This window comes from Monopterus albus, unplaced genomic scaffold (genome assembly GCF_001952655.1).
Source record: "Monopterus albus unplaced genomic scaffold, M_albus_1.0 scaffold233.1, whole genome shotgun sequence".
NCBI lineage: Eukaryota > Metazoa > Chordata > Actinopteri > Synbranchiformes > Synbranchidae > Monopterus > Monopterus albus.
This window is the reverse complement of record NW_018128113.1, coordinates 302,786-322,619: the sequence shown is the minus strand read 5'-3', so window position 1 is coordinate 322,619 and position 19,834 is coordinate 302,786. Positions and strand designations below refer to the sequence as shown.

At 41.7% G+C, this 19,834-nt stretch overlaps 1 protein-coding gene across 2 annotated transcripts; it reads left to right on the top strand.

Moving 5' to 3' along the window:
* Positions 1–316: 316 nt before the first annotated feature.
* tent4a (terminal nucleotidyltransferase 4A) lies at positions 317–17,364 on the top strand. Of its 2 annotated transcripts, none has more exons than XM_020620156.1 (13): positions 317–1,432; positions 4,477–4,600; positions 9,832–9,878; positions 10,002–10,122; positions 11,678–11,785; positions 12,801–12,929; positions 13,038–13,251; positions 14,630–14,756; positions 14,839–14,942; positions 15,266–15,441; positions 15,620–15,778; positions 16,030–16,083; positions 16,802–17,364. In XM_020620156.1, exons 1-13 carry the CDS (start codon positions 594–596, stop codon positions 16,958–16,960), a joined length of 2,361 nt encoding a protein of 786 aa, XP_020475812.1. In that variant the 5' UTR covers positions 317–593; the 3' UTR covers positions 16,961–17,364. The 2 variants fall into 2 exon arrangements, with proteins under 2 accessions (XP_020475812.1, XP_020475811.1); XM_020620155.1 differs by having other exon boundaries at positions 15,266–15,459.
* The last annotated feature ends 2,470 nt before the right edge of the window (positions 17,365–19,834 follow it).

Here is a 19,834-nt window from a genome sequence, read left to right as displayed (position 1 = left end):
AGTAGTGTTGTTTCTGCAGGAATCAGACACTATCCAGCCTCAAACTGATGGGGGAACCCCAATGAACCCATCCACCCATGCCCCCAACTGGTGGAGATGGCCAGGAGACGGAAATAAATACAAGGACCTCTAACTTCCAAGGCACCACTTCAAGAGCTACAGACCTCATTGGTATTCATTATTGACGTTTTATGGGTACCTTATTCGTTGTTCAGTTAAATATCTATCAAAATTCGAATATTTATTCTGTGCAGTTCATCATTTGGCCGGAGTAATAAAGGAGTGGGCGGTCTGGGGTGCAGTCATTTAAGAAACCCCTCATAGAGCGCATGCGCACGGATTTGAAGAGAATACGCCATATTGAATTCCCGCAGGAATAGGATAGCATTTTTTCCAGCTAGCGTTGTGAAGGGGCCACTTTATCAATGGTCCTAATTCGGTTTTCTGTTTAGATATTTCTCTTTTCGTAACCCCGGACAGCGTAGCGACCTTTTAACGGCCCAGGAAGTCGGGCAGATAGCGTCACAACGGGCTCGCTAGCGCTAGTTAGATACTTGCAGGGGGTGGGGGGGGTTACCAGAGAGAGAAGTTGAATGGATCCGAGGGTAGCTTGGATTCAGCCCGAACAGAAAGGACCTGCTAACACCTTATGGATGCACGTCTGGAAGACCTCTCAGGGAGTACGGACGGTCTCCGCGGAGCAGCACCACCACAATCAAAACCACAGCCAGTCTGTAAATTACGCAGCGTTGGATGTTTTACAAAATGTGGCGACCGCGGCAGCATCGAGCAAGAGCGTGTGCAACAGTAACGGCAACGTTACTGCCGGTCTGAACAACGGTAATAGCCATCACAGCATCATGAACGGCACTAGTAGTTTTAACGGCACTGCGATTTCCTCGATGGGAACAGCGCTTTCCAGCGGGAACGTACGTAACTCTTTCACCACGGTAAACGCTTCTCAACCAGGTGAGGGGAAATCTCTGCCCCAGAAATCGGGATCTGTCTCTTCCTCATCCCCATCACAGGAATCCGGGACGGACAGTCCCCCTTCTAGCTGCTCCCTTGGAGGAAGGACTATGGGTGGAAATGTAACGAGCAACATAAATAAAAACGTCGGGAGTACCAATATGCTCCTCAGCTTGAGCAACACCACGGACAATAATGTCAACCTTTACCACCACCATCACCGTCACCTACAGGAGCACCCGGTTTTCAGTTCACAGCAGATTTGCGTGAATCGTGATCAAGTTCACCCCTGTGTAACGTTACCTGTGAATCACACACACAATCACCACCCAGGCCGAAGGAAAAGGGACAACAAGGCGAGCACCTATGGGATGAATTACTTGGTTTCAAACTGCACTAACGGCAATTACGCGAGTACTTGGACGCCCTGGAAGACGAGGAAGTACAACCCCGGGGTTCTCGGGTGAGTGAACACAATCGGTGCTTTAGGATTCTAAATCTACCATTCACGTTTGTCTGTTGCTAGCTGCTGCCCAGCTATATTTGTGAATCATTATGCAAGGTAATGTGTTGGTTACCCAACTCAGGGTACACCCACACTTAAGTGTGCAGGAGTCGGTCTGTTAGCTAGTCGCTAGCGTTAGACTGTTACGAGAGGGCAGCGATGGACGTCCAAAACAAGACCGGAAATGCTGTTTGTTTGTTTGTTTGTTTGTATGTTGTTGTTTTTTTTAGGCAGTGACGATTAGAAACACATTTCCAACAAAATGTGATGTACGATTAGGAAACATACAAAGTGTATACGATTATTATTTTGGCGTTTTTTTTTTTCAATGGGCAGTTTACCTAGAAGCCTTTTCTGATGTTGCTTTTCGGTGTAGTCTGTTGCTAATTTAGGTTAGCAAGCTAACGGTTTACCCCAAAGCTACATTTTAGCAAGCAGCTACAGAAATAAGAGCTTTCCCCGTCAATCAAACAAAAGTAAGCTTAGAAAGTAGATCATAAAATACACGTAAGATACTTCAGTCTTGCCCGTGTTTTAATAAGTGAGGGTATAGTAAACGTTTGAGTCTCAAAAAGGGATCTAGATATTGTAAGTAGTTCCCACTGCATTTCATTGCACTGAATAAAAGTGAAATAAAACTGTTTATCAATATAATGATAAATATCATATCATCTTTACGCCACTATTTTTACTTCTGGATAACTCTTTTTCCAGGGTATTCTTTATGGAAGTCCGTCAGTGTGTAGGTGATGGGTGGGACTTCATGTGTCCTATCAACAGGATTTTCATAGTTTGAGTATAGCTTATCTGGACTAACTATTTATTTTATTCTCGCTTTTTGAGGTTTGGCATTTATGAATGTTTAGTATGTGTTGGTAACATTAAATGGACGATCCCCGCCCTGTATCTTAATATATTATTGTTGTTGTTTTAATGTTATAACTGTAGTTAGGCAGCACAGCAGCGCAGTGCTTGGCGCTGTCGCCTCACAGTAAGAAGGCTAAAGGCTCCAGGTCCGAATCACATCACATCTGGGGCCTTTCTGTGCAGAGTTTTCATGGTCTCCCTGTGCCTGTGTGGGTTCTCTCTGGGTACTCCAGCTTCCTCCCACAGTCCAAAGACCTGTACCTTAGGTTGATTTGTGACTCTAAATTGCCTGTAGGAGTGTGTGTGGTTGTCTGTGTCTTAAGTGTCAGCCCTGTGATAGACTGGCGACCTGTTGTCTCTTGCCCACTGTCAGCTGGTATTGGCTCCAGCCCCCCTGTGCCCCTATTCAGGAATAAACAGTATAGATAATGAATGGATGAGTCACTGTAGTTATTTTTTAATGTTATAACTGTAGCCACATAGTCAGTTTACTCTGACAGATGCGTCTTACAAAACAAATGACCTAGGAACTTCCAAATGTGTTGCAGGAACTTGTGATATTTGTGATGGCTGGTTGCACCCACCTGGGAATTTCTTTGTAAAATGAATCACTGTTTGTCATGAAAGTAGTTCCACATACTTGATGTTAAATCTCCCAGTACCCCTAACCCCAAGTTAACTAGAAATTTAAGTTGTTCATTCAAGTCATCAATGTTTTGTCCTACAAACAGTGAATGAAAACATGTTTTCTCTGGGTACTAGTAGTTGTGGTTTTCATTTGCAAGTGTTAGCTTGTACTCTGTTAGTATTGCAGTGGTTTGCTTTCAGGGGCACCCACTGAAGATCCACACAGAGGGATTTTGCACTTCCAACTGACAATACAAATAATTGTGTTGTTATGCAGCATTGATATTATGATGAACAGAGATTAGGTTAATAGAAGGTTGTGTGCTCAGCAGTAAAACACATTACATATTAAGTTACTGTGGCCATTGAACACCTTTGATTACTTTAATACTGAAGTTGTTGAAAAGAGACATTGGACTTGAAACAAGTTTGGCTGGAGTAGCAAAGCTTTTTTGGCCATGTGTGCCCCAAAACCAACTCTGCCCTCTGTCAGCAGTAGGGTCTTGGCATGGATCAGTCCTGACTCTGCTGCCTCACTGGCAGAGAGTTATCACTAAATATTGGGGTACATGAACTGACTGCATTTCCTCCAGGCCTCTGGTAATTGATTGTGACGGTCTCCCCGTTCTGTATTTCACACTGACATCACAGCATGCATTCCTAGAAAAATGAATGGCTGCAGGGCTGAACAGAGTTCCACTGTTTGGAGGCATTCAACTGGTCTAAAATCTTTCCATTATACTGTATGTGTCCCTCTGCTGCCAAACAGAGAACCATGTCAGCAATAACAATAAGACATGGGATTCTTCAGGCCCACTCTGGAAAATCTTGTTTTAATGCACAGAAAATATCTGTGGGAGCACAGCCTCAAATATTAAGGTTAGGTTAGAGAAATAGGGTTTGACTCGGTTTGTGGTACTAAAAAGATTTGAAGATCTTGGGTGCGATTTGTCACAGTATTTGATTTTAACTGGAAAAAATACTGTTCAGTGTTTCAGACAATTGTGATTCTAAAATAACATTCAACAAAAAAGGGAATATTTAAAGGAATTTAAAATGCAATAATTACACAAGAATAATATATTTTTTATAGGTTTTCAGACTTTATAGTTTCTAAGAAACAATATTTAATGTGGATTGGCTGTGTGTGGTTGATATTCGATCCATTTACCAAATACCAAACCAGCACCAGTACTGATCCAGTGTATTGCTATGGATCTTGGGTTTTGGTAATTTCATAGTTCCCAAGAAAAGTAGATGCTAAAAAAAAACCAAACTCCATAATATCCAGGTGTACGGCAAATTTCTTATATTCATATCTCAAATTTAGGAAGTATTCTCATGCATTTTTTCAGTTGTATTCTTGTTTAAAATATGAAATACTTTACAACAAAGGGCATTTTTCACATTAGTTCCTTCTTTCACACCAGATATCATACCAGCTTGTGTGTAGCATTAGCGTTAATGTGGTGTGAAAAACCGCTTATCTGTTAACTCTTTGTATCCAGACTCCACGAGGAGGTGATGGACTTCTACAGCTTCATGTCTCCACGGCCAGAGGAAGCAGCTATGAGGGAGGAGGTGGTCAGCCGGATAGAGATGATCATCAAGGAGCTATGGCCCACTGCAGATGTGAGACTCACACTGAATATTTGGATCAGTTCCCCTTCCCCATTTCAGATTTTTAATATCTTAGAGAGCAGTCTCTTAGATCATGAAGGTCCACTTTTGGGAGAGGAATTGGAGGGTGTGGCTGGAGGTGTGTGAAGTTTTGATGAAGTGCTGTGTCTGTGACCTACTGCCAGGCATTTAAATTTTAACATTTCTCACAAGAAACACAACAGACTATGATCATTAATATGTTGCATGTAGTGGAAAAAAATCCAAATATATCCCTTTGTAAAAGAATTAAATTAAATGCTAGCAGTTGTCTGACATGACTGTGGTGGAGCAAGTTGGTGAGATAACTTCCCAGACTTGATTTTAGCACATCACTCTTCTACCTTTCTACTCTGTTTACTCAGATGTTTCCTTGATTGTGTGTCGTAAATGCTCATTGTGTTGTTAATGGCAGACGTTGCTTATTGTATTAACAAGTGAGTAACTAAGCAAATATGTGCTACATTGATAGACGATTTAGCCTGTATAAAATATAAAAAAATAGAAAATCAAAAGTGTGGCAGTCAGTGTTGATATTATGATGGCCCGCCACAAATAAATCATTGTATGGAAAACACTGCAAACATTAAAAGTCCAAATCAAGTTGTAAATATGCAAAGCAAAAGTGTGTTCCTACTCTGTTCATCCGTTGTTTGATTTGAAAACAACAACGCTACCGGTATGCTTTGTATTTCCACAGTGTGTGGTATTCATCACAGTGGAAGTCATGTTAACCATCTTGCCTCCAATACTGGGGCACCAGTACCTGTGTAAAAAAAAAAAGAACACGGGCGGAATTATGCCAGCTTTTTTATTAGTTCAGTATAAATAAGCATAGCTGCAATAAAGAAAGGGCAGCTTAATGCCCATACAGCGGAATCTCTATTGGCACTCAGACAAACTGTTAACTTAAATTGCTCATGCATCATTATTAAGAAACTATGTTTTGACATCATTTTTCTTTAAAATTTCATGCAGTGTTTGTTGGAGATAAACTGCTGTATATATGTACAGTGCCTTGCGAAAGTATTCGCCCCCCTTGAACTTTGCGACCTTTTGCCACATTTCAGGCTTCAAACATAAAGATATAAAACTGTAATTTTTTGTGAAGAATCAACAACAAGTGGGACACAATCATGAAGTGGAACGAAATTTATTGGATATTTCAAACTTTTTTAACAAATAAAAAACTGAATAATTGGGCGTGCAAAATTATTCAGCCCCTTTACTTTCAGTGCAGCAAACTCTCTCCAGAAGTTCAGTGAGGATCTCTGAATGATCCAATGTTGACCTAAATGACTAATGATGATAAATAGAATCCACCTGTGTGTAATCAAGTCTCCGTATAAATGCACCTGCACTGTGATAGTCTCAGAGGTCTGTTTAAAGCGCAGAGAGCATCATGAAGAACAAGGAACACACCAGGCAGGTCCGAGATACTGTTGTGGAGAAGTTTAAAGCCGGATTTGGATACAAAAAGATTTCCCAAGCTTTAAACATCCCAAGGAGCACTGTGCAAGCGATAATATTGAAATGGAAGGAGTATCAGACCACTGCAAATCTACCAAGACCTGGCCGTCCCTCTAAACTTTCAGCTCATACAAGGAGCAGACTGATCAGAGATGCAGCCAAGAGGCCCATGATCACTCTGGATGAACTGCAGAGATCTACAGCTGAGGTGGGAGACTCTGTCCATAGGACAACAATCAGTCGTATACTGCACAAATCTGGCCTTTATGGAAGAGTGGCAAGAAGAAAGCCATTTCTTAAAGATATCCATAAAAAGTGTCGTTTAAAGTTTGCCACAAGCCACCTGGGAGACACACCAAACATGTGGAAGAAGGTGCTCTGGTCAGATGAAACCAAAATCGAACTTTTTGGCAACAATGCAAAACGTTATGTTTGGCGTAAAAGCAACACAGCTCATCGCCCTGAACACACCATCCCCACTGTCAAACATGGTGGTGGCAGCATCATGGTTTGGGGCTGCTTTTCTTCAGCAGGGGCAGGGAAGATGGTTAAAATTGATGGGAAGATGGATGGAGCCAAATACAGGACCATTCTGGAAGGAAACCTGATGGAGTCTGCAGAAGACCTGAGACTGGGATGGAGATTTGTCTTCCAACAAGACAATGATCCAAAACATAAAGCAAATTCTACAATGGAATGGTTCACAAATAAACATATCCAGGTGTTAGAATGGCTATGTCAAAGTCCAGACCTGAATCCAATCGTGAATCTGTGGAAAGAACTGAAAACTGCTGTTCACAAATGCTCTCCATCCAACCTCACTGAGCTCGAGCTGTTTTGCAAGGAGGCATGGGCAAAAATTTCAGTCTCTCGATGTGCAAAACTGATAGAGACATACCCCAAGCGACTTATAGCTGTAATCGCAGCAAAAGGTGGCGCTACAACGTATTAACTTAAGGGGGCTGAATAATTTTGCACGCCCAATTTTTCAGTTTTTTATTTGTTAAAAACGTTTGAAATATCCAATAAATTTCGTTCCACTTCATGATTGTGTCCCACTTGTTGTTGATTCTTCACAAAAAATTACAGTTTTATATCTTTATGTTTGAAACCTGAAATGTGGCAAAAGGTCGCAAAGTTCAAGGGGGCCGAATACTTTCGCAATGCACTGTATTTTTTTTGCATTCTCTAACTACTGTTTTGCATGTGTTCAAGTGGATGAGTCAGAACTTTCAAAGTATCTTATAGAATAGGTTAAGGATTTTTCAAGTTGGTCTTAAAACAGTATTGATGTCCACATAGAGTAGCAAGCAAAAGTAATGGGACTGTTTGCAATTGCACAAATATCAACAAACACAAAATTGCTAAGCTGATAAAACACAAACAGTCATGATCTGTCATGTTTATTGAACACACCTACTAAAAATATAAAGTGATTGTGGAAAAAGTAATGGAAACAGTGTTTTAATAACTGGCTGAACCACCTTTGGCAGCAATATCCTCAAGCAAGTGCTTCCTGTAACCGTGGATTAGACCTGCACAATGGGGAGGTGACGGTGCGGAGGGTAGAGCGGGTGCTCTACCCTCGATGGTCAGAGCCAGATGGCTGCCATCGGTTCTGTACTGAAAACAAATTCCTTGTGTGTAACATACTTGGCCCTCCTCCCATCCTTCGACCTTCAGGAGGAAGTCTGGACCATTCTTCCTCACATAACTGCCTCAGCTCAGCCATAGGATATCTGGTGTGAACAGCTCTCTTGAAGTCATTCCACAGCATCCCTATTGGGCTGAGGTCTGGGATCTGACTAGGCCACTCCAAAAGGCAGATGTTGTGTCTTCAAAGCCATTCTGTAGTAGATTTACTTAGATGTTTAGGGTCAATGTCCTGCTGCATCACCCAGCTTGTTCAGAGCTTCAGCTTGCCGACAGCCACCCTGACATTATCCTGTAGGATTCCTTGATAAACTGGGGAATTCATTCTCCCCTCCACAATGGCAAACAGTCCAGGTCCAGAGGCAGCAAAGCAGCCCCAAATCATGATGCTCACTCCACTGTTGGCATGATGTTTTCATGTTGGTATGCAGTTTTATTTTTACACCATACGTAGTGCTGTGTGTTCTTCCCAAACAATTCTACCCTTGTTTCATCTGCCCACAGGACGTTTTCTCTAGTATTGTTGTGGAGTGTCAAGGTGGTCTTTGGTAAATGTCAGGCATGCTGCAATGTTGTTTTTGGAGAGCAATGGCTTCCTCTGTGGTGTCCTGCTATTCAATAATTTTTTGTCTGGCTGACTCATGAACAGAGATGTTAACCAGCACCAGTGAATCTGTTAAGTCTTTAGCTGTTACTCTAGGGTTCTTTTTACCTCAGTGAACATTGTGCATTGTGCCATTAGAGTGATCTTGGCTGGGTGGGCACTTCTGTGGAGAGTAGCCACAGTACCAAGCTATAAATTATAGACGGTATGTCCAACTGTGGGCTGATGAATGTCTAAAGTCTCTGAGATGACTCTGTAACTCTTTCCAGCTACATGCAAATCACCAACTCTTGATCATAGGTCTTCTGAGATGTGTTTTTTGCAAGGCATGTCTCATATCAGCTGATGCTGCTTGTGAATAGCACACTGACACCGTTTGTGTTCTAAACCACACTTCCATTCTTGTTTCATTCCCTAGACTCCAGGTTTGCTAACACCTTACTCCAGTTGACCTTTAGTGACATCAGAAGCCTGGTGTTTCATTACTTTTTCCACCATCACTTTGTATGTTTAATGGGTGGTGCGTTCAATAAAGACATGAAAGATAATGACTGTTTGTTTGTGTTTTATCAGCTTAGAAATATTGTTTTTGTTGATATTTGTAACTTTGGTGAAGATTAGCTCACATTTCATGACCAATTTATGCAAAAAACTAGGAAAATGCAAACAGTCCCATTACGTAAAAAAAAAAAATCTTGAACCTATCTTTTAACTCTTGTTTTTAGTTATCTTAATGGTCTTTAGATTGGTTTTGAAGTAGCAGAGCTGCAATGAAAGTAATTAAGTAAAAGAATTATAAGTTGTCTTAAAAATGTTATTGTCCATCTATATTTGGGAGTACATGCATTTTCTATGTGTAGAAACAGTGAGAGGGGCTATTGCGGTCAGATGAGTAGTATAGCAAGATGGGGTGATGTAATGCCTTTCTCATTACTTAACTATGTAAAACATGCACAGCAGTGATTTGTTGGCTGTCAGTCTTCCCCATGTTCACTATGAGCCAGATTGTCAGGTAAATGGATCAAGCCTCTGATTTGTACCAGCCTGCCTTTTCATTTCTACCTATTAATTCTGGCCTGTTTTTGTTCTATTGCCTTGTTGTGTTTCTCAGACGGAAAAGGGAAAGTACTCCACTCTGCTTCCTTTGGAAAGCTTTTGCTTGCCCCCCACCCCCCACCCCAAAGCATTTTTCTTGCCATTGTATACTTGATTTGGCAGCTTACTGAACTTGGCAGCATTTACCGTCTCTGAAGTGGAACCCCTAGATACCCAGTTCCTTTTAGTTGGCAAACATTTGCCTTGAATATGTACACCATCACCATAAGTAAACTGTTGTACAATATGGGATCTCTGCTTGCTCAACAGCATCTCTATGAAAGTTTATGGTATATGCAGATATATATGCTGTCTTTATCTAACACTTGAACAGCATTGATTTTGATTATGTTATCCATATTACTTCACCTTGTTTATACAGGTTCAAATATTTGGCAGCTTCAGCACAGGGCTGTACCTTCCAACAAGGTAAGCTATGTTAACTGTGACTAAAGAAAACAGTTGATGATCATTCATGCTTCTTGTACTCTGCTGGCTGTACTGTGCTGATTTTCAGCTTTGTTTTTTTTTTTTTTTTCTTCTTGCCATCAGTGACATTGACCTGGTGGTCTTTGGGAAGTGGGAACGCCCCCCGTTGCAAGAGCTAGAACAAGCCCTTCGCAAACAGAACGTGGCAGAACCTTTCTCCATCAAAGTGCTGGACAAGGCTACAGTAAGTAGTGGCATGCAGGTCATGTTTCTCCACTCTTCTAGGCATTGCAGAGATGCTGTGTGTCATGCTGTGCTGATATTGTCTCCTTTAAAAAAAAAAATGGCAGAAACACATCAAGCCGACGGTCGGCCATCAGCCACCGTCGAGCCATGTTGGTCAGTTGGGCCTTGTCAGTGAGAAAGACCACTCTGATTGGCTGTTAAGCTCAGCGAATCAATGGACCAAAGGAGAACAGTTCAGGGAAAGCCCTGTCAATGTAGTATTGATTCCACCCATTTAGTGTGTCTTCTCCATTTTTTTTGGCCTCTATAACCACCTTTCTTCTTCCACAACCAAATGACCAAGGGTAGAGAAAGGCAGTGCTATTTGCAACGTCTTAGACATATTCTCAGTTCACAGCAGCTGTTTTGAATGACAGGTGCTTTGTTTATAGCTTATATTTCCGCAGTCTAGGTCATCTTCTTTCCATTTCTGAGTGGCGAATACAGATACCACCATCTGCTTGTAGGGGGAGCTATTTCTGACACGTAGTCTCAGAACGTACAAGCTGGTCGGCCACTGGTTGTAGTCTGTGTGGTGTGTTCAGCTGCCACTTTTTCAACCCAAATAGGCTAGACAAAGGGGACCTGAGGCGAAGCACTGCTCTGCCTTTCTCACCATTATTTCTTTCACGTAAGCATGGTGTGTCTCTGCCCTAAAGCCAAACTGACTTTGCAACGACAGATATCACCACATGCAACAGATATAGTATTTAAAATAAAATAGTGATTGCCTGTTCCATGTGCTCTGATGTTGTGATCAATGCTTTGTGTAATAGACTCGCTTGACAGTTAATTTCAGTTTTCTGAACTGTTTTGTTGTTCACCATAAGTAATAAAATATTACAGCCTCAGTAAATGAAATTGGCCAAATCTAAACTTGGTAGCACTGTTTACATTGGACTTGAAATGGTTAGTTAGATGTATAAAACCTTGGCTCCGTCACTCTTTTATCTCAGTGCAAAGATGAGAGAAAAAGAAGAGCTGCCACTGTTCCATGAGACTCAATGAATGTTCGCCATCTGTTTGCATGATATGTGGCATATTTTGCATTTGTGGTAGACTGTGTAGTCTTTTTTTTTTTTCTAATTCACTGTGAATATACGTATTGCTATTTATGTGAGTGCAGAAGTACTTTGCCAGCTCTAGTTCACCCAGAATGAACATTTGTTATCTGTTCAGCCCAGGTCAGTGATACTCGACTTGTTTAGCTTCACTGTGTTTTATTTTTCTGCAGCAGCTCAGTGCCATGTGTGCACCTGCTCTGGTCAAGTGTTTATAGCTGCAATCCCACAGTGGTAGTGGGAACAGTAACATTCACAGTCATGTGGGGCATGAACACAACCAGGAAAACCACAGCAAGTTTCGGACATGATAATAAGTAGTTAATGGCTGAATTCCTGGTTTTGTTATTTGTCCAAAAAGGCTGACAGGGTTTTTTATTTTATTTTATTTTATTTTTGTAGATGTTGACTTGACTGCAGTGTTCGCTAATAAATATTACTATCTTCTTTCAGGTGCCAATCATCAAGCTGACAGATCAGGAGACTGAGGTGAAGGTGGACATCAGTTTCAATGTGGAGACTGGAGTCAAGGCAGCAAGCTTCATTAAAGACTATGTTAAGGTGAGAGAAATCTTCTGCCTTGGACACATTGTGGTCAGGACCCTCAGGTTACAGGTGCATTTTATTTTGGCAAGATTTTTATTGTTGAATCAGCCCAGGAGGCAACATGTGACACACATCAATCATTTGAATGTACCAACACTGCATTTTAAAATTATATAAGGACTGTGAATTGAAGTCTTCCCGGACTCAATAAAATCCAGCCACAATGTTTGTTACAAGAAATACATAGAGTTTGAGGAGGAGAATAGAAAAGGTCATGAGACATATTTAAATAAAAACCACCAGTAAAATCACATAATTACCATTTTATGTTGGGTCTAAATACAGAACTTTGGAAATTCCCAATGTAAATCAGGCAAGTCAGCAGTTCAAAGAGTTGAGCTTTACTTCCAAACTTGCACCGGCTCATCTCATTTCCAGAGTGTAGCTGGAATGGACCCCAGAAACCGCGGTCAGTATAATCTCAGTTTAACTCAGACTGAGTCTGTGTGTTGCTGAAAAGCATGCTGCAAAATCTGCTGAGCAGAGGTGAATTCTACCCCATGGTTCAGACCAAATACCTGCTGATGGTGAATTTCTGCCTACTTTAGTCACAGTTGCATTAGCTCATGCGTGAGAGGAATTACAGGTGCTGATATTTCGAGTACGAGTCTTAACTTGAAAGGTCACTCTTGACAACCACACTGCGCATCAATCCAATGAGAGGTGGTGGTGTTTATGTGTGGGAGTGACAGACTCTTGTGCGTTAAAGTTAAATTTCATTTGTCATGTTTCTGAGGCAGCGTCCCTCCATCTTGTTCTCACTTCTTAAAAGCATATTTGTAAAGTCCTACCAGCCCTGCTGGTTCACTGGCACAGATATGCACACACATACGGCCAGGAGATTATGCTGCCTTTGGAAAATTCACAATTGTCATCAACTTTTTTTTTTCCAGATTCTGTTTGTAACCATGCTCCTCCTACTTAAAACACAGTTTTACTGAATCAGCTAATCTCTGCTGTCTGCTTTCAGAAGTATCCAGTGCTGCCTTATCTGATCTTTGTACTGAAGCAGTTTCTGCTGCAGAGAGATCTAAACGAAGTCTTCACGGGGGGCATCAGTTCTTACAGCCTCATCCTCATGGTCATCAGCTTCCTACAGGTAGAGATACACATGGATACATATGCCCCCTAAAGGATGTTGATTAGTGCACAATACCACTTGTTTTAAATACATAACAATAAAGTCTCCTTGTCTTTTTTTCTTCAGCTCCATCCTCGTATTGATGCCAGGAACCCTAACCAGAACCTGGGGGTCTTGCTAATCGAGTTCTTTGAGTTGTACGGCCGCCATTTCAACTACTTGAAAACAGGCATTCGCATCAAAAACGGAGGCGCATACCTAGCCAAAGAGGACCTCATGAAGGACATGACAAATGGATACAGGCCATCCATGCTTTGCATAGAGGATCCACTGCTTCCAGGTGTGCTTTACTAGTTTACAGTGATATTTCTACCAAAGCAGTTGCTGGCTCCAAATACAAATACCTTATTAAAGAGCATATACACCGATCAGGCATAACACTATGACCACCTGCCTAATACTGTTTACATAGGAGTCAATGTGGCAGTTAGTTGGCACTCATGTCACTCTGCAGCTCACTGTGCATCTTCTGTGAATCCATTTGCTTCCACAGTTCTACTGTCAGGAAGAGCACAGATGTGTCTACAATTCATTGAAAAACTTGTATAAAAGGAGTGAAAACAGTGATCGTGAGGTTGTATGTGTTTGCTGGCTCTGATCTCGGACTGTTTATACCGACCTGTGATTTTTGTGTTTCACCGTGTCTTGTATGGTTTTGTTTAGCGTTAGTTCTCTTATTAAAGAGACGGTTTTGTTTTACATTTCCTTGTCTGGCCTTTTAATTGAGTTCACCCTCAACATTTTTGGCAGCATAACGCGCCGATTCCTGACATGTGGTGTGTGCGTGTGTGTTTGTCTTTATATACTTGTGCGAACCAACCCCTGATGGAACACCTTTCTTGTGTGGACATTTCATTGGTGACTTTCACCAATGCGGTTTTTGTACTATGATGGACTCTAAATCCTGGCTGAAAATCCTCAAACAAATCATTCTTGTGCAAGTGGTCACATAACTGCTTTGCAACAGCTTTTTCAAGGATTTTGGAAATAAATGGGAGATTGGATATTGGTCTATAATTAGCTAGGACACCTGGGTCAAGAGTAGGCTTTTTGAGTAGAGGTTTAATTACTGCAAGTTTAAAAGCCTGTGGAACATAACCTGTTAATAGAGAGAGGTTAATCAGATCTAGTATGGATGTGTTGATTAGGGGAAAGGCGTCCAGTGGTGGTATCAAGGATGACGCAGTGGCAGGCAGCACTTGTACACAGAATGAATTGCATTGTGTGCATTAGTTTTCTCTGTTCACATTATTCTTATCAGCTTGTCCATCATCTGTAGAGCACTTTGAACTGCATCAACCTGTATGAAAGGTGCTATATACTTTGACTGATTTTCTTGTTGGTATTTACAAAAAATATGTAGGCAATGAGAATGATTTTACAGATGCTGTAATTATTTAAAAATTAGACATAGTGGCTTTAAGGTGTACCTTTAATAATGTTTGGAACATGTTGGAATTTAGATGCCAGATTGTTATTTATACAGTAGCCATATAGTTTCATTTCTGTGTTGGTAAAACAATTTACATATTAGCACCTAATAGTAGCCCATAATGTCACAATCAGTGGCAAGTTTAGGAAAAAATAAAACAATTGTGATACAATAAATAGGGCTGAATTTCACTCATAACTACAGCAACTATGTTACCACCATGTAGGTAATGATGTGGGCAGAGGTTCCTATGGTGCCATGCATGTCAAGCAGGTGTTTGATTATGCCTACACTGTCCTAAGTCACGCTGTGTCACCGCTTGCACGGTCATATCCCAACAAAGACTGTGAAAGGTGAGTATTCAGTCCATTCAGCAGTACTGAAGATACCCTGGACACAACTGGTGCCCTTTGAAAACCCTTTTCTCTCCCGCAGCACACTGGGCAGAATAATCAGGTTGACCCAAGAAGTGATCAACTACAGGGAATGGATCATTAAGAAGTGGGGGGGCAGGGATCTGGCACGAACAGACAACAGAGGTATGATTCTTCACACTTGATGATAAAATCCTACAGTCATTTAGAGAAAAGTATTCATCCTTTCAGTGATAATGTCTTGTGTCTAAGAATAAAAGCTTCTGGACAAAGGAGGATTATTTTAATAAGAAGGAAATGAGGAAATGCCTACTTCATTTAACGTTTTGCTTTTTCATCAAATGTAAAATAACCTTTTCATTGAATAGCCCCAGAATCCTGAGGCAAAGACTCGTACTGAAAAATTTGACTTTAGAATTTTAGGCTACTAAGACACTTGATTGTGTAGGACTGATTCTTACCTTGAATTTTTTTTTTTTTTAATAAAGCTTCACCTCCCAAGGAGCCGGTATCAGAGCAGGAACGCTGTGTGCTGGGTGGTGGGTCAGAGGAGCAGCAGAGGGACTCTGTATCACCCCACAGTGCAGACTCCCCCATGTCCATCTCCAGCCCCCAGCAGCACTCGTCAGCCTCCTCCGTCTCCTCGCTGTCTGGATCAGACAACGTACAAAGACACGTTTTTGTGATTATGGGATTGAAACCCTACATAATGGTGTAATACTGATATAACTACGTGCTGCAAAGCCAGTTTTATTCTTTCTAAGCAAACTGATGGAAGCACATAAACATGCAGTAGCACTCGGCCTCGCTCATAATGTTGTCTTCTTTGTGTGATGTGCCAGGACTCTGATTCATCGCTGCCGTGTCCTGTCCCTCCACCAACCCTGCCTCCGTACACGTCTTTCCCACCTCTGGGCCTAGCTTTGCCGCAAGTTCTCAACATGGGTACCAACAAGCCCAGCATGGGAGGACACCATCTGCTCATGCCTCCAGGCTCACAGGTAGGCACATTTGCTTTGATCACATGTGGATGGAACAGGAAAAATTATGTATTGATTAACATTTGGAATTTAAGTGGAAAATGAGACAATAATCAGGATTACGTAGTATTAGGAGAACTCTATGTAAAATTTCAGATCAAATGGTTCTTAAAGTAAGGGTGCTTTTTAACATGACTTGCAGCATCTAATTAAACAAGAAATACAGCTACTGTTACACTAACCTGCTATTAATCATCCCTTCCCCCCTGCAGGCTCACGTCTCACTGCCCGGTGGTCTAGCAGTGCACTCCATACCTGGCAGACAGGTGTGTATAGACATCACCCCGGGCCCCCCCCCTTCTTGCACAGCCCCCCCCCAGCCCATGCTCATGCCCCCGCCCCCTCCAGCCCCCAGCCTCCGCCCAGTCCCCACTCCAGCCACACACACAAGGTAGGGCAAACACACAGTTTCACACTCTCATTTGTATCTCTTCAGTTGTCTCCATTCTCTGTCAAGTGTCTGATGTCTCTCTGACACTTGCTTCTCTCATTCCTGACTCACTCTCTTTGCTCTTCAGACTATAAGTGTAATAAGTTACATGGAAAATGAAATTGCCACCTGAAATCCATAAATGATCAGTAAATGATAGCACTATTACTGCTGCTGTGAGGCCTGATGTTCCAACATCTGGTGCATACCTGTTGCTATGGGAAACAATTTAAAGTGCCAGAAGAACAGGAACCTGATCCTGTGTTGTTCAGTTTGTAGTTCGTTGAGCCTAAAGGCTTCTTAAAGGAATAGTTAAATATTTTGGGAAATGTGCTTATTTGCATTCTTGGTGAAACTTTGATGAAAAGATCAATATTATAATTTGTTTTTATGCTTTATTTTATATGGATTAAACAAACCAAATGTAGTCTGTTAATTACTGGGCTTTAATAAAAACAAATATAATTTTCTTTTTGGTGCATCAATAAAGAAATTAGAACTTTTATTTAGACTTTTTCCTCTCTCTCTCTTTTCTTCTCTCCTCCATTTTTCAGAACACAGCCAAGTTCAATATGAAGGGCTTCCACAACCCATTACTGGTCACCAACCCTGTTCTGGCAAACCGCGGACACACTCACACGCACACACAGTATCAACGTAACACTTGGCGACGCAGAAAGAGGGACAGCCTACCGGTTAGCCTGAGCAGATAGAAACCACTCCTCTTCCTCTCACTTCTCCTCCCTCTATTCCTCTCTGGCTGCAAACCCCCAGCTCTTGGTTTGTGTCACAGAAGGATGGACAGGCAGACAGAGGACCAGAGACAGCAGTGTTCATTTGGGGCTGCCACAACATGGAACCTCCTACTTTTTTTATCTTTCCATATCTGCATGACTCTTTCTCACAGTTTTTTTTTTTTTGTCAGTATTATGTTTCTGTCAGTATTTTTTTTTCCTCATCTTGGTTTCAGGTCTGTTCCTGTTTCCGTTGGTTTGGTTTTGTTGGACTGGGGACCTGGTAGGGTCATTTGACCTCATCCTGATTCTCCCTGCCCCAGTTTTTTTTTGTTTGTTTGTTTGTTTTTTTGGGTGATATACTTAAGAGGATGGTTTTCATTTTGTGCAATAATAGTGTTTTTTTTCTTTTTGGGAAATAAGTGATATTTAATTTTTGTTTGTGTAAATGTGCAAAGGCATTTTTATACTGTTATTTTATTTTTGTAGAGTTTAAATTTTGTTTACAAAACCTTTCCCCAGGCAGCATCTCTGAAGCATGTGTGTATACAAGTGTTTTTTACAGTTGGCATTTGTGTGCACTTGCATCTGTCATCATGCTGAGACCTCAGGTCACAGGCCTCACATCCCCCCCTCTTCTTCTCCTCCCTATTTACTTGGATTGATCTGTTTTGGCAAAATCACTAGAAAGGGATAAAAGAGGTGTTGTCTTGATACTTTCAACACTTTTCTTTGTAGGTCTTATGAAAATGGGTAAGGTTAACATGAGATTCTGAATAGAAGTTCTGTTCCAATGTCCAGTTAGTCAAAGGCATTCTGGAGTAAAGTGGAGGGATGACGATAACCTGAGAAACGAGGGCAGAGGTAGAGCTTTAGCAGGGCAGCTTCTGGACTGTGTTAATGTGTATACCTCTTGTATGGGTGGGTGTTCCTTATGGGACTGCTTTTGCCATATTTTGTCAGTCAGTGGCCTGGTGGTTGTGTCTTGGCCATCTTTCTCTCATTAGGACCACTTAAAAAAAGCTTCCAGACGGTGCCGGATTTTGACCTCAGAGAGTCTACTCCGTTAAACATATATGCTTCACTTTTGTTCTTGACTCTTTTTTTTGACATATTGTAGGAGGGTTGGAGCCAAGACGGCAACAGCTTATCTGACTTGAATTTGAAGATCAAGATTAGGTTAGAGGGCAGAAAGCCGCTGACTCCAGGTCAGAGAATTCCTCAGATGCTTACTCTCTGTATTTGAAGATGTGGTTGTGGAAATCTGATCCCAGGGCTGAGGCCAACTTTTGCCTGCAGCTGTAAATCAGTGTAGACCAACACTAAGATGCTCAGCGATAAGGTTTTCCCCTTTATGATCCCAGACAGAGGAGGAGGGAGGAGTGAGGGTGTGTGTGTCTGGAGAAGGGAGGGGGTCTTCCTGAACCAAGGACCCTAGTGAAAGGGAATTATATTTTGATTCCGTTCAGGAATCTTGTATATATTTGATTGCCAAGTACTTCCGTTAATTATCTGCAATGCCTTTGTGTTTACTTGGAGTGTGTGCACTTTGTTTTCCATGAGCACAGTGTCACACACACTCAGAGACAGGACTGTGGAAGACTTGTGTCTCACCAAGAACACTACACATGCCAGTGTTGTTACTATGCAAGTGGATTAATCAAATTATTGTGTGTACTCTCTTTTCCATTTGGGCTTATTTTCCTATGACAAACACTACTTGTTGGACTGGAGTAATGTTACTCACTCTCAGACTCTCAAGCCAGCTCGTGAACTGCAACCTCATCACCTGGCCCCCTTGTATTTGTATGAGGGTCCTGATATGTCTATTTTTCTACATCTATCAGTTACATGTAAGGAATGGAGGATGTTCATGTCAGTGGTTGGGTATGGGTCTGTAAAGTGTGTGACATAGTGATACGTGCGTGACTAAATACTGAGACTTGTGACTTGCACAGCAGGTTTTTAATCAGATGCCCAACAGTTCATGAGCAAGTGCACCCAGAGCGCGACTTGCACTCTGCACTTGCACTTTAGAAAGGTCCAAAGTGTCCTCCAACAATTCTTTACCTTTTACTGAGGCTGTTTGTGGTTGCATTGTGTTTTTTTAACCATGTCAACATTTATCCATCAGTCAAAACTGTACTTGCATCAATTCAGTCCCAGATGATGGGTTTCTGGTTTTGACTGATGGTCCACAGGTTAGGGCAGATTTTGAGCTAATCATCACCTCCAGCTAGAGAAATTCATTTCATCTTTTAATAATTTGGCCAAAAACATTACTGATGCCACAGACTGCCAGAAAAGGGAGAGGTTTGTCAGCTGTGTGCCCAGCCGTATCACATCCTTTCACCCTGTTGTTCTCCACGGATGATTACTTGACGCACAAACATTTCCGTTTGTATGGAGGTGATCACAACAGCACATGAAATGCTCACTTACATGTAATCCTAGCCCGATATAAATTGGATAACAAGCTAGATGTACTTGACAAACCTGTTTAACCCTTTCAAACTGCATCCTTGATTGCCATGTCTGCGTTTAGAGATAGAACCAGCAATCATCAGAGGATGAAAATGAAGCTGGCAATAGAAGGTTGTTGTTGTGACTGGGTTGGTTAGTGTTGCTTGCATTTTCACAGCAGAGGCTGATATGTAGTATCTTAGGAAATCTGCATGGATTCAAGTCTCTGTGCATCTCAGTGTGTCCAGTGTAGCTTGCTTTCTGTTCTTTTCCCTCACCATTTTCTCTCATGGGATATTGATAGAAACTGTTAAAGGTATCAGTTCTGCTCTGGCACATTGCCTTCGCTTCTTCACTTTGGTGTAAAAGTGAGGGGGGGGGGGGGGGGGA

Bases quoted from the DNA above. Each gene is read 5' to 3' on its own strand.
- tent4a (XM_020620155.1), top strand. From the start codon at position 594: ATGGATCCGAGGGTAGCTTGGATTCAGCCCGAACAGAAAGGACCTGCT. The intron at 1,433-4,476 runs GTGAGTGAACAC...CTTTGTATCCAG, and splicing joins TACAACCCCGGGGTTCTCGG to ACTCCACGAGGAGGTGATGG. The intron at 15,779-16,029 runs GTAGGCACATTT...TCCCCCCTGCAG, and splicing joins TCATGCCTCCAGGCTCACAG to GCTCACGTCTCACTGCCCGG.